Source organism: Tenrec ecaudatus, chromosome 14 (genome assembly GCF_050624435.1).
Source record: "Tenrec ecaudatus isolate mTenEca1 chromosome 14, mTenEca1.hap1, whole genome shotgun sequence".
NCBI classification, from domain to species: Eukaryota; Metazoa; Chordata; class Mammalia; order Afrosoricida; family Tenrecidae; genus Tenrec; species Tenrec ecaudatus.
In genome coordinates, this window is record NC_134543.1 from 30485151 (window position 1) to 30505095 (window position 19945).

Genomic DNA, 19945 nt, shown 5'->3' on the forward strand with positions numbered 1-19945 from the left:
TCTTCACAATTGTTCCTATGCCTGAGCCACCTGTAAATGAAGGTCCCCAGAGCCATATTCCATCGGTCACTATGGTTGACCCTACGTTGGGAAAGCAGCTTTTCCTCAGTCATATTTTGAGTGCCATCTAACTTCAAGGGCTCATCTTCTGGCACTGTGTCTAAAAATGTTCTGCTTTTATTCATGAGTTTCCAGTGTCTGAAAATGTTCTTGGCAAATTCCTCATGAGTGAACAGCCTGCTTTCCTTTGTAGTCTGTTCTCAGTTTGCACGCTCTGCTGAAACCTGTTCACTTTGGGTGACCCTGCTGGTATTTGAAATACCAGAGACATAGTTTCCAGGATCACAGTAACACAAAAACCACAATAGTAGACTAAGGTGCCGTGGGGTACTTTAAGACTCAAACTTAGTAGAGGATGTGACGTAAGACATCATCCTTTGTTTTCCTTGAATGATTTTCTATATTACTGTACATTTCCAGCACACATCATTTTACCTGGAGAGCCAGACCTCTCTTTCCTCGTTGAGCTTAGGTAGAAGCAAGAAGACCTGCTGTGACTTTTAGACATTTCTGACTTCTGGCTCTGGACCCTGCATTTAGCTCGCCTCTGTCTGACCTTAAGACTATGACTAAATAGCACCCACCACCAAGGGAGACATTTCCTCCATTGTCAGGGAAGTCAGCCCCTAACAAATCATTAAGGGTCCAGTAAGTGCAATTGTACAGTGACAATAAATAAAGATTATAGTAAAGTCATAGAGAATAAGACAGATAGAAGAGAGATAGAAATAATGGAGTTAGACACATTTCATGGTAGCATGTGCCCCTCAGCCCGTTTGGCGGTTCACCTCAGGCTGTAGAAGGTGGGAATTTCAGGAGAGAGAGCAATTTATTGCTAACCAAGGCTAATCTATCTTTGGGGGTGTGCATGCCTCCTAATTACAGGTAAAGACATACGTCATAGGAAGTGATTGTACAATAGACAATACAAGCAAAAGGAGGGGAATATAAAATGGGCATAAGCATAACAGGAAGGGGATGGTCTAGGGGTGTACACATAATAGGAGGGGGAGGGACTAACGGTGCACATGTGACAAGATGGGTGAACCCTAGATTCATGATGGCGGCCTAACCTTGGTCACCCTTGAGTGGGCTTGACCTCTGTGTGTTCTCCTTCAGGGAAACAATCTACTGCTTACTATCAGAAGGGAGTGGATCCTACTTAGGGTGGGATGGATTATACAGTCTGCTTGCTCTAGATGGCTGATAACTCTTTGGGAGAATAAACTCTGACCTACTTTTGCTGACCTCCAAGTGTACAGTCACTTACCATGTAATGTAATATGACATTTACCATGCTACGTTTAGCAAGTAGCTAAGTTTGGCATATATTTGGGGGAGACAACATAGGAGAAATCGTTCTGTTTCCCACACTCAATGTTTCGTGAGTTTCTGAGGGAAGTTGCAGCGAATCACAGAACCCAGGGACATAAGGGAATATACTCACGGATAAGTCTAGTTTTTCAGCACATTTTTTATGGTAAAATTAGGTGTCAAAAAAATTAGATGTCTTGGCTCATATTCAGGTCGGCTTATACTCGAGTATATATGGTACTCAGGGAAGAATGACGTGGCGGAGGGGGGGGAGGAATAAAGCAGAATAACATTTTGAAAGAGGTAAGACATTTAGGACATCTTTGATCTCTAACTTCTTGGGACTAGATGGGGCAATGACATCTTTCTATTTTTTTAGTATTTTATTGGGGTGCATCACAATCCATACATCCATCGTGTCAAGTACATTTGTACATCTATTGCCATCATCATTTTCAGAGCATTTTTTTCTCTAGTTGAACCCTTGATATCAGCTCATTTCCCCCCTCCCCCTCCCTCATGAACCCTTGATAATTTATAAATTTATAATCCCCACCCCCTTGATGTCTTACATCAACTGCTCTCTCCCTTGACCCACTTTTCTATTGTCTGTCCCCCTAGGAAGGGGCTATATGTAGATCATTGTGATTGATTTCCCCTTTTCCCCTCCACCTTCCCCTTACCTTCCTGGTATCTCTATTCTCATTAGTGGTCCTGAGGGGTGACATCTTTAAGATACTGAATTTTACTTGTTTTGTTTCTAATTTTAAAGGGAATGTTTTAAAAATCTCACTATAAGTTTTCCACATGTAACATTCTTGTAGATATATTTTATCTAGTACGAAGTTTTACTTTCTTATAATGTGTTAATATCTTTTATCATAAGTGCTGAAGTTTTCTAAATCCATTGATATGATTATGTTTTCTTTCTTTTAGTTTGTTAATGTGGAAAACTGCATTATAGAAATTTTGGTAACCGAGAGAAATTACTGAAACCCAAATGAAGGCTGAGCATGATAGTGGGACAAGAGGAAAGTAAAAGGAAATAAAGGAAAGAACAAGGAGGCAAAGAGCATTTATAGAGGTCTAAATACAGCCATGGACATATTTAAATATATTTATATATGATGATGAGGAAATAGATTTATGTGCATATATTCATAGGTTTAGTATTAAGGAAGCAGATGGACATTGAGCCTCCACTCAAGTACTTCTTCAATGCAAGAACACTTTTTTTTTTTTATTAAATTGGCACTCTATGATGCTTACCTTCCTGACACAATCACTGAAGACAAATGGGTGCATAAGCAAATGTGGTGAAGAAAGCTGATGGTTCCTGGCTATCAAAAGATATAGCATCTGGGGTCTTAAAGGTTTGAAGGTAAACAAGCGGCCATCTAGCTCAGAAGCAACAAAGCCCACATGGAAGAAGCACACCAGCCTGGGTGATCACGAGATGTCAAAGGGAACAGGTATCAGGCATCAAAGAACAAAAAAAATCATATCATTGTAAATGAAGAGGAGTGCAGACTGGGGACCCAAAACCCATCTGTAGGCAACTGGACATTCCTTTAAAGAAGGGTCGCGGGGAAGGGACGAACCAGTCAGGGTGCAGTGTAGCAACAATGCAACATAAAACTTTCCTCTAGTTCTTAAAAGCTTTTTCTCCCCTCCACCCCGCTATCATGATCCCAGTTCCACTTTACAAATCCAGCTAGACCACAGGATATACACTAACTAGTACAGATAGGAACCAGAAGCAAAGGGAATCCAGGACAGATGATCCCTTCAGGAGCAGTGTTGAGAGTGGCGATACTGGGAGGGTGAAGGCAAGGTCAGGTAGAAAGGGGAAACCGATTACAAGGGTCTACCTATAACCTCCTCCCTGGGGGGCAGGTAACAGAAAAGTGGGTGAAGGGGGACATTGGACAGTGTAAGATATGACAAAATAATAATAATTTATAAATTATCAAGGGTTCATGAGGGAGGGGGTAGCAGGAAGGGAGGGGGAAAGGAGGAGCTGATACCAAGGGCTTAAGTAGAAAGAAAATATTTTGAGAAAGATGACAGCAACAAATGTACAAATGTGCTTGGCACAATGTATGTATGGATGGATTGTGATAAAAGTTGTTCAAGCCTCCAGTAAAATGATAAAAAAGAAGAAATTATGGTATTACATTAACTTTATGTTCCTAAGGTTAAATTTATAAGTATTTCCAGATTCAGGGTACTAATACTTTTTAAATACTTTTACATCAATTATCTGGAATTAGTAGAAGACTGGAATGATCTGCTTTTTCAATTTGATAGAATTTGACCTTAAATCTGCCTGAGACTTTTTTCTTTGTGGAAATATTTTTCAATGGTTTGCTTTTATTTATCTACATTGAACTATGCAGATGGGGTAATATTTTGAAATCTGGAGGATCCTGTTCTTCCTGGTTAATTGGCATTTTTTCTTGATAAACTCACCAATTTTTCCTTTTCTTCTTGAGCTTTTTCCTGTGTTTCAGCCAATTGCTGTTTCAGTTTTTCAATCTGTAGAAGATGGAAACATACAGTCAGGGAAGTAAAGAAGTTGTTCTATGTTCCACCTCAACTGAATAACCTAGTTTTCACATGACATTAAAAACCACTAGGCTTGGACAAAGGAGTCCTGGTGGTGTAGTCGGTTACACACTGGACTGTTAACTGCAAGGTCAGTAGTTCAAACCCACAAACTGCTCTACAAAAGAAAGAAGAGGCTCTCTGTTCTTGTAAGGATTTAGTCCTGGAAGCAGTTCTATTCTTCCCTATCAAGTTGCCACCAGTTAGAATGAACTCGATGGCATTGAGGGTTGGCACGAGGGCACAGCTAAGGTAAGGAATGGTCAGGGGCAATCTCTAAATGGCACACCCCCTCCCCAATTCCAAGATAGCCAGATGAGACATTTATACAGTCATGCGTCAGCAACAGCACCTTCCAATCTTGTCCAGCTGCCCTTGCAGGCACTTTTCATGTGTGTGGCTCCCAGAATGTTACCCTGTACCTCCCCAGTGTACACACAGCCATTCATGCATTCATTCATGGTTTTTTAATGAGGGCCCACTGTACACCAGGCCCTGCACTAGGTACTAGGGATAGATTACTGAAAAACAAAAGCACACAATTATTGATTTCAGTGAGCTTTCATGCTAATCAGAAAAATGACAAACAACAACTAGCAAACACAGAAACAAATGCATATGTAATGAGTGCTACAGAGAAAATAAACAAGGAAGGAGGTAAAGCATGTGAAATGGGGATTGTTTCCATTTAAACAGGGCAATGAAAAAGGTCTCACTGACAAGGTGGTATTTTGAAAGAAATATGGAATGATTCGGAATTTTGCATGCCATTCTAATGTAGAAGTCATCACTTGAATGTTAGTTTATGTGTGTACTGAAGCAACACATAAACCATAAAAATGGTGTAGAAATATGTGAGATGTCAAGCAGATAGTAACCGTACTAATACAAATTAGAACAATGAGATAACAATGCAACCATAAGTTGCCAAAAATTATTATCATAATATCAAATGTTGATAAAAATGTGAATAGGAACTTTAATATGTGGTCTGTGACAATATCAATTAGTAAGACCCCATTGGAACTCAATATAATACTTGAAAGTGGAAGCTGGGCATGCCTAGAACGTGGCAATGTCACATCTAGATGTCTACACTACACAAACACTCACACATGTATACAAGCAGACACACACAAGTATGGTCACTGAAATAATGAAAAATGGATTCTAGCTGCCCCACAGGAGAGCAGGATAAATAGACTTCAGTTTACTTATTTGATGAACTATGATAAAGCAGTTAAAAACTAAGATAAAAATATGCTCATTTGAATTTTTTTAATGAACCAAGTCATCATGTGATTTGTGTGTACATGTCACAAAAACATGTTAAAAGAAAAATGAACTTGCAGAATATATGGACAATAAGATACCATCTATGAACTTGTTTGTGGTAACGATAATACAACTGTTCTCGATATGAACTATTGAACTATATATGTGGATTATGTACAAAACTTTAAAATATATATATATATCAATGTAACTTTTATAATCAGACTATAGCATATACTGTTTACGGATGCATACTGTTCTAAGGGAGAAACCAACCTAAAAAAACAAACTCACTGCCATTGAGTCAATTTCAACTCATAGTGACCCTATAGGATAGGGCAGAACTTGCCCTCTATGAGTTTCTGAGACTAACTGTTTTATGGGAATAGAAAGCCTCATCTGTCTTCCAAGGAGTGGCTGGTGATTTCTAACTGCTGACCTTTCAGATCACAGCCTACCACATAACTACTATACCACCAGGGATCCTCAGGGGAGAAAAGGAGACTTCAAATTCAAATAAAATTTATAGAGACATATTGTCTTAAACAAGACAAAGATAAATCATCTGGATGAGGGAGACCGCAAGCACTAGGTCATAATGGTGTCCAAAGAGTCACAGAAATTAGGATATGGAGAATCAAGGCAACTGTCACAAAATCATGGTTGGTGGCACATCGATTCATCACAGCTGCAAGCAGGACCATGGAAGCTAGAAAGGGACTCTTAGTAGGATATATGCATCACTTCAGATGGGAGTCCTGGTGGAGTAGTGGGTTATTTGGGGGCTGGTAACCTCAAGGTCAGCTGTTTGACTTCACCAGTCACTCTTTTTTTTTCTAGTCTTCTTTTTTTTAAATCATTTTATTGGGGGTTCCACCAGTCATTCTTCTGGAGAAAATTTGGGCTTTCTGTTCCCATAAAGATGTACAGGCTCGGATACCCAAAAGGGCAGTTCTACACATACCTATAGACTGTCCTATAAAGTCATACTCTGTCCTATAGACTCATGACTATGCAACCTTACTACTCCAAATTCCATCAAGGATATACCGAGGGGCATCTATAAGGGCTAGGCTGCCCCTCCCAGGCTGGCTAGGGGTACCAATCAACTTTCAAATACTGCCAAAGGGCAAGGTCTTTCACATTACTGGGCAATGTTGTTGTTACTCGGTGCCCAAAAGTAGTTTCTGACTCATAGTAATTCTAAGGACAACAGAACAAAAAGAATGCCGTCTTGTGTATCCTCACGATTGTGATGTTTGGGCTCGCCATTGGAGTGTGTTGCAGCTGTGAATCCATCTAGTTGAGGATATTCCCTTTTCCCTGCTCTTCTACTTTACCAAGCAAGAATTCAATGAGGGTGAATCTATTGTGGAGACTACACAATGGAGCTAAGGTTCCCACTGCACATTCTAACTTTGTGCAAACCTACCCCAAACTCACTGCTCTCAGTGGAGAGGTCTGAGGGGCCTGCCCCAATCCCAACTACTACATGGACACCTGCCCCTCCCCCCAGAAGAATTTATTTCAAAGGATGGCATTCAATCTGCAGCTCCTCGAGAGGGACATATCTGATTGGAGCACACGGGAGCAGCTGAAGGGAGAGGAGGAGAGAGTGGAGCTCATCCTGGCCCACCAACCCTTGAGGACAATGTTCCCTATTAGAGCAGCCAGTCCACAGAGAGGACCACATGACTGGCCCCACTATGAGATATGACGTCCCTCACTGACCTGTAGCCCTACAGGGGTAACACCGGAGACACAGTGTGGGAATTGCACCCGATCTGATCCTGCCACACCGAGGCAAAACACTAATGGAATGCAACAGAACAGCAAGGGAATGGAGCGGCAAGGTCCCCAGGGAACGCTGAAGGTGGACTTTGGGGCCAGGGCTTGGTGCCCCAACAGACTGGACTGGAAAACACTCCTAAAAGCCAACAAACAGTCCTTGAACTAAAAACAAAACAAACAAACAAACAAAAACCTCACTGCTCTCATATCAAGTCTGACACAGAGTGACCTCACTGAGTAGAGTAGAATAGTCCCTGAGTGGAATAGTCCCTTTGAATTTCTAAAGCTATAAATCTTTACAGGAGTGGACAGCCTCATCTTTCTCCCGAGGAGCTGCAGGTAGATTTGAACAGCTGGTGAATTCAAGCTGCCCATCATGGGCTCAGAATTTAAGCTCTAATACAATGTTTAAAAATATGTACATGGGAATGTACAGATGTGCTTTATACAATTGATGTATGTATATGTATGGATTGTGATAAGAGTTGTATGAGTCCCTAATAAAATGTTTATACACACACACACACACACACACGGGAAGGATACGCAACACCATTCACAGAATGGTAGATATTTCTCTGGGTCTCCAAAGGCCTTCTAAAGGCAAATTGGAAAGAGAAGAAACTAACAGTTATATCTAAATCTCACTGGACCACCTATTAACTGTGTAAGAGTCAATTATTCATCAGTAAAATGAGGACAACAACCTTGAAAATATCATGCCAAGAAAAATAATAAATTGTACAAGGGCAAATTACTGCATGATCTTACTTATATGAACTAAGCAAAATAAATCAAAGATTATTAGTGGCTGGGAGGTAGTGCTAAGGAAAACTTTTTTGCTTAGGGGACAATGAGTCTATATTGATATGATAGGATGATTTGGTTGTACAACTTAAAGAACTTAATCAAAAACACACACCCATCAGGTGCTCAAGTAGGAAGAGAACGCTTTGAAAATGATGATGGCAGCATATGTGCAAATGTGCTTGACACACTGGAGGAATGTATGGATTGTGATGAGATGTAAGAGCCCCCAATAAAAATATTAAAACGCGCGCGCGCGCACACACACACACACAAAGACAAAATAAAAACTACTACTCACTGCCATCCAGTAATTCTGACTTACAGGCATCCTGCAGGGCACAGCAGAACGGCCTGTCCTTTTCTGAGGCTGTAATCTTCATGGGAGCAGAAAGCCACAGCTTTCACCTTTGGAGTGATTGGTGGTTTCAAACGGTTAACAATGTATCAACCCTTACACCACCAGCAAGGCTCCTCGAGAATGTAATCAGTGCCACTGAATTATACTTATGGAAATTGTGGAGTTGGTGTATGTTTTATTTTGTATAGTTCCATCAGGATAAAAAAAGAAAACCCTGAGGATACGATACAGTGGCTACATGTTAAAAGGATGAAATGAGACAACAGCTTGCATGGTATCTGGCACACAACAGAAACTCCAAAATATTATTAGTTCTTTTTTCTCTCTTCATCCAGATCTAACATGGTAACTATACTTTTTTTTAACTGATCATTTTACTTGGGGCTCTTACAGATATGATAGAAATCCATACATCAATTACATTAGGCAAACTTGTAGATGCTGCCATCATCATTTTCAAAACATTTTCTTTCTACTTGAGCCCCTTGATATCAGCTCCTCTTTATTCCCTCCCTCCCCTACCCAACTTTATTTTTAACACTTGAATGAGATACAATAAGATAAAATCAAGATTCAACAAGTTATTAAAAAGAGACTCAGTTTGCTAAATTCTTGGTGTGATCATGGATTAACAGTGAATTGTTTTCTATATCACTAAAATGGAGTATTTACTGATGTAAAATAATATATAGGCCATATACCATTGATTTTGTCCTTAACATAAAGGGAATCATAATGGTCCTTATGATTAACAATCTATTTGTTTCAGCAACCTAGGTAAAAAGTGGAAAATAATAAAGAGCCACCATCAGCTAAAACAAACAAAAAACCCCACTGCCACTGAGCCATTCCAAATTCTTCTGAGGCTTTGTCAATCTTTACAGGAGCAGACCGCTTCTTCTTTCTCGCAAGGTGCACGTGGTAGGTTTGGAGGACAGACCTTGCAGTTAGCAGTACATTGCTGGCCCAATAGCAGAATCGGGACTCTAATATCAGTAACTCAACTCTCACTGCCATCAAGTCGATGCCCACTCACAGTGACTGTGTAAGACAGGGTTTCTAAGGCTGTAACAAACACCACCAGGGCTCTTTCAGGATTAGCAAAGCCATTCCGAAATCACACGCTGTTCAGGGAGTTAGCATCGATTCAAGTATCTTAACTCTATGCTTTAATTTCAAAGAATTAAAATCTTTGAAACATTTAACCACACCAGTATAACCACAGAGGTACCAACACTGAGGAGGCTTTCTGCCTACCTACCAGGTTATCTTTCTCCTGATCCTGTTTCTTCAAGTAGTTTAGCACAGACATGGTGTCTCTCTCCATCCTATACTGCTGTTTCTTTAAGTCCTCATTACTTTTTGCCAGTTTCAGGGAAGTGTCACGATACTCCATCCTGGAGAGTTCAGTGACCTCCAACCTGGCCTCCCACAGGGAGGCATTGGCCTTGGCTCTGTCCACCACAGATTCCTCTGGATTAATTGCTTTCCTACAGGGGAAAAGGACATTCATAGTACATAACTATTTCTTTACCATAGTTGTATTACATCTCTCTGTGTTTTAACTTGGTATTGCCTGTAAAGAGTGTTGAATGAATGAAGAAGAAATGCATGTCTATGAGTTTTATGTTCTACTGTACGTATTCTTAACAACAAAAATACATTATATAGTCTTAAAAAACACCTTTATGTTTTCACATAGAGGAGTTAAGTAGGTTCCTCTTTCTGGAAGAGTGGACATTGTGGAGCATGACTTTAAAGGACTACAAATCTATTTCATAAGGCTTTCACATCTTTTCATTTTCTTCTTTGATTTCTCCCTTATTGAACTTTCCCCCTATTCCCTCAACCCTGGACTGTGGGTCTCTCCACTGTCTCCATTATCTTTTGTTCTCTTTCTATAGGAGGAGAGATACTTAGAAGTCCCTATTTCTGTAAGCTCCCACCGCCCCACCCTCCAGTTTTCTTTTTATTTGTTTTAGGTGGGACAAGGTTGGCTAGACCTTGGACAGTAAAGCAAGTCACTAAAGAATGCAAGTTGCCTGGTGCCACAATACACCAGGCTTTAAGGATGATTGAGAAGCACACCATTAACCTGGTGGGGGTGGGGGATCTGGGGGGTGTTAAAGGATAGATATAAACATTAAAAGGGAGATATTTCAAAAATAAGGATATGTTGAATGAACATTAATAAATTACCACTCCTCTAAAAAATCAGAAACACAGTTTTACGTTTATTTGAAAACAACTTAAAATCTTAGACAAATGATTTTGGGATATAAATTTGATTTTGATCTTTATACAGAATATAAAGGTGTCCCTCATAAGTCTCCCATGTGGAGGGTCTTGTGAGCCTGAGGGAAGATGTGTTTTGCACACAAGGGTGTCTCTTGTGTGGGCAGTAGTGGGTACCAGCTCCTACACAGGAATCAGGACAAGTGATATCGCAGAATACAAAGAGGGGGACAGGGAACATTCTAGTTCGTCCGATTCAAGAAGCAAACACGGCATGAAATCTGTGCAGAGCAGACCAAGGCAATCACTTTAGGGAGGACACTGCAGATGACACAGGACTAGCCTCAAGAAGTGCACACTACAGTAAAGGAGAGCTATTGATAGAAAGGCTAGAATGAGAGATGTTCGCTAAAGCAAGTTCTCTTCTTGTCAACTCCCCCAACAAAAGTGACCATCATCATGAGTGTTGGCACATGGAGGGCGTGCGAGACCAGTGTCTGGGCGGCATGGTTAAGTGTTCGTGAGCAGTTTTTCCCTGGCACATTTGAGTCTGCAATAGTCAAGGAAAGTTGGTTTTGTTTTTTGCCTCCTCAGTGTTCTTTAGCCTGCAGTCGACAGATGGTCAAGAATAACACACATGTTGGTGAGTCCCATGAATGACATAAGCCCGTGGCATGTAAAAAAATGCTGAACTAACGATGCAGTTCTGTTTACACATTTTCATTCTGTAGAATACTAATTGTATAAATACACTGGAGAAAAAAACTATAAGATGGATCATGTGCTATCATTTTATATATAAATAAAATCCTCTCCAATAGTATAGCAGTTACAGCTTCTATAGTAGTTATATCTGGATGGTGGGATTACAGAGGATTTTTTATTTCTCTTTTGGGATTTTCCATGTTTTTACATATCGAGCATTTATTATTATTATTTTAATTGGGTGAAGGTTTACAAAGTAGATCTTTCTCCACATTTTCAACAATTCTTGCATTTTGTTTCATGTGATTGATTGGAGTCCTCACCAATGTAACATCACTTATTCCACTTCCTCCGTGTCTCCAGTTACCACTCCTCCTTCTTTGCTAACCCTTCTGAAATTTGTCCATAGGCACATGCTGCCCTGTGGATCTCAAACACTTGATTATTCTAAGGTGTGGCTACCCTAGTGTTCTTGTTCCCCTTATGCACCTGTCTATTATTTGGCTGAAAATTCAACCATGCGGATGGAGCAGTTATTAGTCTTTTAAACAAATCACTTTATAAACTTACAAGGTGTCATCCCATCTGCTGTGTTGCTGAACATAGTATACATGACCCCATCTATCTAGGAAGTCCTAGGTTGACATCCAAAGCGACAACCTAGCTGACTCACTTCCCAGCCAGCAAGGTACTAGAGCATTACTCACTCCAAGTGTTGATCATTTTATGGAAACCTGAACAAGTACTTATTACTGCATCCATGACATTTCCCCTAAACCAAAACAGATCTCTGAGAAAGCTCAAGGAAGTACTTCAACTCCCCAAAAGGTCTTTGAGCTGTTCGAGATCATCTCAGAATCACAGCAGAGATCTTGCAGGCTAGAGTAAGCAAGACTGAACGGACACCACAGTCCCAGTGGAGGAAAGAAAAGATCCAAATTGAAGTTTACCCACATGACACTTTGTTTACTCTTCAAGTAAGAAACACCTGCTGTAGATTATGAATGAGAACCTACAGTTGGATGGCAGTGAATCATGCTTGGTGCCTATTCTAGAAAATTAATAGTCTAGAAGAAGATGTTGCAACCCTGGCACGAAGAAGATTCTGAACCATATTAATTCTTGGGGGAGTGTGGTGTTACTGGACAGTATGGGCTGTTTAACACTTAATGGTATCCATGGCCTCTGTCCACTAGATGTCAGTAGCAACCCTTGCCCACTCATGCCAACTAATTTTCTATAGTCATTGACATGTGTCCCTAGAACCACAATGGCATTTAAGTCCCTAGAACTAAATCTAGTGCTTTATTACTTTTTGTGATGATGCAAAAAGTTGCCACTAGTCCTATGACCCTATCAAACACTTGAAACATGGCCACTAGAATGAGGAAATAAAATCTTAAGTAATAGCCACAGATGGCTCAGGCTACTCTATTGGACAGCACAGGTCTAGATGACCTCTGACATTCCGAGAAATGTTACCTTGATATTCACTTCCAGTGTTAGAAGTAACCCCTTCCTCCTTATTCTCAGTTCTTTACTTCTTCTCTAGCACCTCTTATTTTAATCTGCCCTTACATCTATTGTTTGGGAACTTTGCTTCCATCACTGGTAGCTTACACATAGCAGGGACTGGGTGGAAATCATCCCGAACTTCAAATGTCTCACGAGTGTTTCAGATGGTAACAGCAGCGCGATCTGGCACATATAGGGAGAATTTCTCAACAAGGGGCGCTGTCCTCAGACAGAACATCTGGCAGGGGGAGGGTGTCAGCCAGCTCCCCCTCCCTGGGCCCTGAAGCGCCCCACGCTAGGCTCGGGCCAGGGTCCCCAGGACACAGACCGTGGAGGCTTTCTGCTTACTTCATCTTGTCTTTGTCTTTGTCTTTGCCTTTGCCTTTGCCCTTGCCCTTGCCCTTGCCCTTGCCTTTCTTTTTCTTGGCTTTCGACGGCATCTTGGCTTCTCTAGTGCGCGGCTATCGCCGCTGCGCCGCCCGCTAGGCCCGGTTCCGTCTCCAAGGAAACAGGCACGCCGAGCGGGGGCGTTCGGGGCCCGGCGGTTGCCGGCGCGGGGAGGGCGCGGGCGCCGTGACGTGGCTCCGACGCGCCGCGTCGCGCGGCTCCAGGGGCGGGGCGCGGGGGCGGCGGGCGGGCGGGCGGCCGCGCCGGGGCGGCGCGAGTGCGGTGAGTGAGGCGGGCCGCCCAGGTGCGGGAGGCTCCCCGGGCCGGGGCAGAGAGGGCGGCCCGGCCGGCCGAGGGCTGGCTGACCGGGAGGCGGCACGGGGCCGGCCAGGCTGGCGGCGCGGCCGGCGGGACGCCCTCGCCTCGGAGACGCTTGGTTCCCCGCTGGCCGCCCGCCCGCCCGCCCGTCCGCGTCGGCAGCGTGGCCCGTCTCCTCCCGGGGCCCGGCCGCGGGACCGCGCCGCCTCACTCCCGCCGGGTCCCGCCTCAGCCGCTCGCGGCGGGCGCTGCCCGGGCTCCGGGCTGGCTTCGCGCGTCCCCGGCTTCCCGCTCGGGCGGGTTGTGGGTGGCGATCCAGGAGGCGTCCCAGGCCGGCGTTTGGATCGTGGGTGGCGCGAGGCGGTGGTGGACCCTTCCCCCCCCCGAGGGCCGGGGTCGGAGGCACCCCGCTGGGCAGCGCCCCCAAAGCCCGGGCTCTCCCGGCTCCGAGGAGCCGCGCTCCAGGGAGGGCCGGGGCGCCGGAGGCCTCGCGGGCGTGGGGGTGTCACCGCCCCCAGGGTGCCCTGCCCGACCGGCGAGCCCCCCCAGACGGGCGCTGGCTCCTGGTGCGTTAATGACTTGGGCGTCTCAGCGGTGTGTGAAGTTGAGAACCCGTCCCTGTGCACACCCCTGACAAGGCGTGTACTCCACAGCACCCCTCGTTTTTTCAATGGAGGAGTTCATTCAGTGAAACTAGTCACGAAAGCATCCTGGCTGCCAGGTTCACGGAGGCGCTAGGACCGAGCCCCGTGGCCGAAGCGCCCTCGCTGCCTTACCCGCCACCTCCAAATTGGATATGCCCTTCCAACTGCATGACAGATCCTCCCTCGCCATTTCCCTAAGGGTGGCCTTAGTCCTTGACTCCCCTGCCAGGGCGCTTTGACCGCGGTTTCTCACGCCCACTTCTTTTTTTTTCCTTTGCCCTCACACCCACTTATGTGGTTCCTGACTGAATATTCAGGTAGCGTGAACTTGCTGGCTTATTCATGAACCCTGCACATTATCCTTTAGACCCGAGGTTCTCAACCTGTGGGTCACAACCCCTTTGGGGGTAGAAGGACCCTTTCACAGGGGTCGCCGGATTCATAACTAGCAAAATGACAGTGACGAAGTAGGAATGAAAATAATGTTATGGCTGGGGTTCACCACCACATGAGGAACTGTATGAAAGGGTCGCCGCATTAGGAAGTTTGAGAACCAATGCTTAGGCTCACTGTCCCCCACCAAGTTTGTGGCGTATTTCTGCCCATGTCACTCTTCTAGGTGCTTCTGCTGGAATCATTGTGCATGGAAGGAGCTACTTCTGTCAAGTTGAGGTTGATTTTGTGTTTCTAAGGTTCTGAAAATGCTCTCCATTTAAGTTGGAGCCACTGTGAAGCACATCTGCCATAGAATTTAGAATTTATCCTAAAATTTGGTCACTGTGCTTTATAATACAAAAAGTCAGTCCAAGCCTCAAAATTTGAACATAGGCCAACAGCTCATCTATAAGCATAAGCATATGACTGCAACAATATTTTACCCCCTTCCTACCCCCAAATAATATCATTTTTTAGTGTATGGGTAACCCTTTGGTTGCATGCATTTTAATAGTTGTTTTGTTAATGTGTCTTTATTGACTAAGTTTGATTTTGTAGGTAAAACTGCTGAGGCATCAATATAGCTTAAGAGAAATTCACAGCATGCTGCTGTACTGGAAGATGGTTCTAGAATCTATGTTGGTCACCATTTACACATTCTCCACGGAATAACTGGGTGTTGTTATTCAGTCACTGTTGATGAGAAACAATTGATGGTGCAGAGTAGGAAGTTGCTATTTAGCAATTCGTGTAGTACATTTCCTTCAGCCATTTCTGATCGGTAGATTTACTGAAGTTCCAGGAGTTCTTCAGCTGAATAAATTTGTTTCATTGCTTAGAATACTAATGCTTTTCTTAAATCATTTTATTGGGTGCTCATACAACTGTTATCACAATCAATACGTACATCCATTGTGTCAAGCTCATTTGTACATTTGTTGTCATCATTCTCAAAACATCTGCTTTCTACTTGAGCCCTTGGTATCAGCTCCTCATTTTCCCCCTCCCTCCCCGCTACCTCTCCTACATGAACCCTTGATAATTTAGAAATATTATTATTATTTTGTCATGTCTTATACTGTCCGACATCTCCCTTCACCCACTTTTCTGTTGTCTGTTCCCCAAGAAGGAGATTATATGTAGATCCTTGCAATTGGTTCCCCCTTTCTACCCCATCTTCCTTCTACCCTCCGGGTATTGCCACTCTCACCACCGGTCTTGAAGTGATCATCTGTCCTGGATTCCCTGTGTTTCCGGTTCCTATCTGTACCAGTGTACATCCTCTGGTCTAGCCAGATTTGTAAGGTAGAATTGGGATCATGATAGGCGGGGAGGAAGCATTTAAGAACTAGAGGAAAGTTGTATGTTTCATTGTTGCTACCCTGCACCCTGACTGGCTCGTCTCCTCCCTGTGACCCTTCTGTAAGGGGATATCCAATTGGCTACAGATGGGCTTAGGGTCCCCAATGTGCATTCTCCCTGAATACTAATGATTTTTAAAACTTTCTAGAATAAGCCACTTAATGCTCTGTTGACTTGGTTCTGTAATTTTTTCTGTCCAGTGTGTGGTTCCCAGCCAACATAGAAATGAGGACGAAAACGTGTCTTGGCTGAATGCTCGTGCAAACAACATCATTATGATCCTGGTAGGTAGGTCAAAGATGTGTATACCAGCTAACTTCTCTGCCAGATGAAAGCTGTGAGTACATTTCATGTGCTCCTGGGTTTATTTTTCTGAATTCAGTGATCAGTTGTTGCTTTGTTTTGAATTTGCCAGAGATTTCCCTTGTCTCACTGATTTTAGAGACATCCGGGATGGAGTTGTTCTGCTAATTTGTTGGCTCACATGCCCCATTTTCATTAGTTGCCCATCCTGGGAAAGCCCTGAGCACTGGACAGGAAGTCAGTTCTCTAAGAAAAACTCTCTGTCCCTTGTTTGGGTCCCCTAGTCTGCCTTTTCATATCATGGATCTCTCAGATGTTCATTGATTAATCTTTGGTGGGCACCAGCTGTACACCAGTGGCTCTGATTACTTGAAGGCTATAGTTCAGGACAAGACAGGGATCCTACCATCAAGTTGCTTGCAGCCAGGTGTGTAAAACTCTGACCTAATCCTTGATCTTCAGGAATATACTCCACTGGCATCTATACACAAGTACACACTAACAATAAGTAGTGTCAAGTAGTGCTTGATAATGAGGAGATGACATAGATCGTAAGTGCTACAGGAAGGCAGCGTTTATGGAAAGAGGTGGCCTGCAAGGAAGAGGGATGGTTTGGGGGAAGATAGAACAATGCGATCCAAACTCAGAATGTGCTTAATATTTAACCAGAGCAAGGTGTGGTCTGTAGACCAGTAGCATCAGCTTTATTTGGGAAATTACTAGAAATGCAAATTTGTAGACTCTACCAGACCTACTGAATTAAAAAAAAAAAAACAACCTTATGGTAAGGCCCAGGATTCTGTATTTTAACAAGCCCTCCAGGTAGTGGCAGTGCATGCTCAAGTGTAAGGACCACAAGGCTAGAGAGGATGGTTCTTGAGGAGGAGTAATGGGTCAATAGTTTTGGCAACAAACATTGGAAAATAAAATAGCCAATTTTATTAAAAGAGAAAGAAACACTGGAACCTTACAGTAGTGCATGAGACTACCACGCAAGGAGTTTTGTCTTTTATCTTCAGACAAAACCCCCGGGGCTTGCGGGCTGGATTTGGCCCATAGATGAGTTTTCTTGGCCTGCACAGTAGTGTGCTTGGGGTTTGTTTTTGGTTTTTAAGTAGAATTCGTTGTCATAATTAAAAGAACGGATTTTATATAGAAATCGTAACCTGACCCAGAAAATTTTTAGAGGACCTGGTAATATTATGCCCATATTCCATCATGCAGCAGCCGTTGGTTAGAGCAACACAGAACTGCCCCTTTACATGCGACAGGTGCCCTGCAGTTTACCACAGACACCCCACCCCACCCCGCCACTTCCTACTGTTTCAAACACATCTTTACACATTTCCTGCCTGGCACTGCAGGTTTGTAACTTCTGTTGTGGGCAGGGAAAGTTCTAAAGGTGGGAGGGAGGGGAGTGTGTTTATGATTAAAACTTATGTACTCATTAATTCACTCAATGAACATTGATGAATTAAACATATACTATGTGCCATCTTATGCTAGTAATGAGTGTTCAAAGGTGAACAAGATAGAGTCCCTGGCACAATGCAGTCTACAATCTAATAGAATCATGATGACAGTAGTATCTTAAAAAGATAGTGGTATGTGGATTTGAGAATGGAGACTGGTGATTGGTATGCTGAAGTCATAAATGTATGTAGTAGCAAGGCGATAGGAAGAAAAAAGGAAGACATGGTAAACAAATTACAGGAAGAATCCTCAGGACATGACAACAGATTATATTAGAATATAAAGCCTGCCTTGGAAACTATAGGGCAGAGCTATAGGGTATCTAGGAGTCAGAATTGACTTGAGGGCAATGATGTATGTGTGCCTGTATATAAATATATGTATCTCTGTAGACGTGTATATGTATGTGTATATACACATGTCTATAGAGATACATATATTTATACACATGTGTGTACTAGAGCTCCTGGGTGGTGCAAATGATTTAACACTATTAACAAAATGTTGCAGATTTTAATTTACCCAAAGGCACCTCAGAAGAAAGGCCAGGTGATCTACTTCCAAAAATTACCCATTGGAAACTCTTTTGCTGTTACTAGTTAGCCATCGAGTAACTTAGGACTCATGGTGACCTCTATCAAGTACAGTTCCACTCCGCCACTCTGGGGAGACCAGGAGTCAGAATCAACTTGAGGGAAACTGGTTTTGTTTGTGTTTCTCGCTTCAGTGTGATGTGTGTAAGGGCTGTTTAGAGATGCCAGTCTACCTGTCTCTTCTTTTGAGTTCAGTGCATTGGTATGCACACACTCAAAACAAAACAAACCTGTTGCCATCCAGTCAAGTCCAACTCTTGGCGACACCATGTGTTTCAGAATAGAACTGCACTCAGAGCTTTCAATGGTTGTAATCTTAATCTTATATCAATTTGAGGCAGTGGTTTTTGACTAATCTTAATCTAGCAAAAGTAGATCATCAGCTCTTTTGAGGTCTGCTGGGTAGATTTAGCCACCAACCTTTCAGTTAATAGCTGATCACAAACTATTAGCGTCATGCAGGGACTTCACTGTGACTCAGAATCCACTAAATGGCAGGGATTCTGGTTTGAGTTTAGGGACTTCACAAACATGTTAGTGTTTTTTTTTTAAGGACATAGAAATGTCAGAACTGCATGTTTAGGAGTTGATAACATCTATTCTATCGTAGGATTTCAAGGGAATACCTCAAACAGATTTTAATTTGTAGTCAACAAAGTGTACGAAGGTTTTGCGGTGGGTGGGTGGGAGGGAGACAGAAATGTTTTCCTTGGAACCTACAGTTAAGAGTTTATAACACTGGCTGCATGAAATCAAAATCAGCTGTTTCCTTGAGAAGTTCCTAGGTTGTAGTTTCATCAGAGCAGTGTTGCTTTGCTGAAATTGTAGCCAGATTTTCTGTTTACGATGACATATTTGAATTGCTTGGTCCCTTTTAGCTATATAATCATGTAATAGTAAGTGGCCACTCATTAGCACATTGTGGACCAAATATCTGGTATTTAAGTTCTTAAAGGGCATAAAGTAGAATGTTTGTGCTTTACTTAGGGATTAGCTCTTTAGTCACAACCTACCCCCGCCCCCCAGTACAATTACACATGTATCACCTTTTAGAGAGTATAACTTGCCGCCTTTTGCTGATGCTAGTTTTATGTATAAACAAGCTGAGTGGTAAGAGTGGCTGAGGTTGTGGTTGGAAAGTGACAGAAAGAACCCAACAGTACTGGATGAGTCAGGCGAGGAGCTTGGGGAGCTGGCTTTCAAAGCCTTAAAAGATTAGAAACAGAAAACAGATAGCTGAAGCAAAGGTAGGCACCCAGGCAACAGGGGACAGAGTGTTGCTCTTAGGTTATCCATGTTCATCTTCTACAGATTGAAAAACGGAGCCTGCAGTTGAAGCAAACAAAGAAGAAAGCCCGGGAGGAAAAGAAGAAACTGGTAGGTAACCTATATAAACTAATATCCCACTTTCCCATACATCCTGTTCTCTGGTTTATACCTGAGAGTTTACAGTAAGTGGGGAGGGGGTTATGTATCCTTCAGAGAGTGTCAGTGTCCCTTGTGTCCTTATAAAGGTCCTCATTTTCATAAACGGACAACGCTTGAATTGTGGTTCTGAGTCACATCATACCTTGGATTTAAACATCAGTTTAGGTAATTGCTGCTTATTGGAGGAGTCAAGGGTCAAGGCAACAATGGTCAATAGCAATAGATAGCATGATGTCAAAGAAAATGACAGAGCTTTAAAAGCCTAGAAATCTGGGACCATTTAGTGGCAGAAAATAAGTGGTTCTCTAGTCCTGTAATCCCTGGGGACATCC

General features: G+C 42.9%; 2 protein-coding genes across 4 annotated transcripts in view; one reads left to right on the forward strand and one right to left on the reverse strand.

Annotated features, from left to right (window-relative positions):
* Positions 1–13213, reverse strand: part of BBOF1 (basal body orientation factor 1) — a 60459-nt gene extending 47246 nt beyond the window's left edge. The window contains exons 1-3 of the mRNA XM_075530833.1: positions 13053–13213; positions 9477–9700; positions 3847–3912 (exon numbers count right to left, since the gene is read on the reverse strand). Of these exons, the coding sequence (XP_075386948.1) occupies positions 3847–3912; positions 9477–9700; positions 13053–13110 (348 nt within the window). The 5' untranslated portion in view covers positions 13111–13213. The remainder of the gene's footprint in view (positions 1–3846; positions 3913–9476; positions 9701–13052) is intronic.
* Positions 13214–13291: 78 nt separating this feature from the next.
* ENTPD5 (ectonucleoside triphosphate diphosphohydrolase 5 (inactive)) overlaps positions 13292–19945 on the forward strand; it is a 46177-nt gene continuing 39523 nt past the window's right edge. The window contains exons 1-3 of one of the 3 annotated variants that reach the window (XM_075531992.1): positions 13292–13339; positions 16017–16104; positions 19497–19562. The gene's annotated coding sequence lies outside the window, so the exon portion shown is untranslated. Of the gene's footprint in view, positions 13340–15027; positions 15131–16016; positions 16105–19496; positions 19563–19945 lie in introns of those variants that run through there. The other 2 variants (XM_075531990.1, XM_075531991.1) reach the window with 2 other exon arrangements.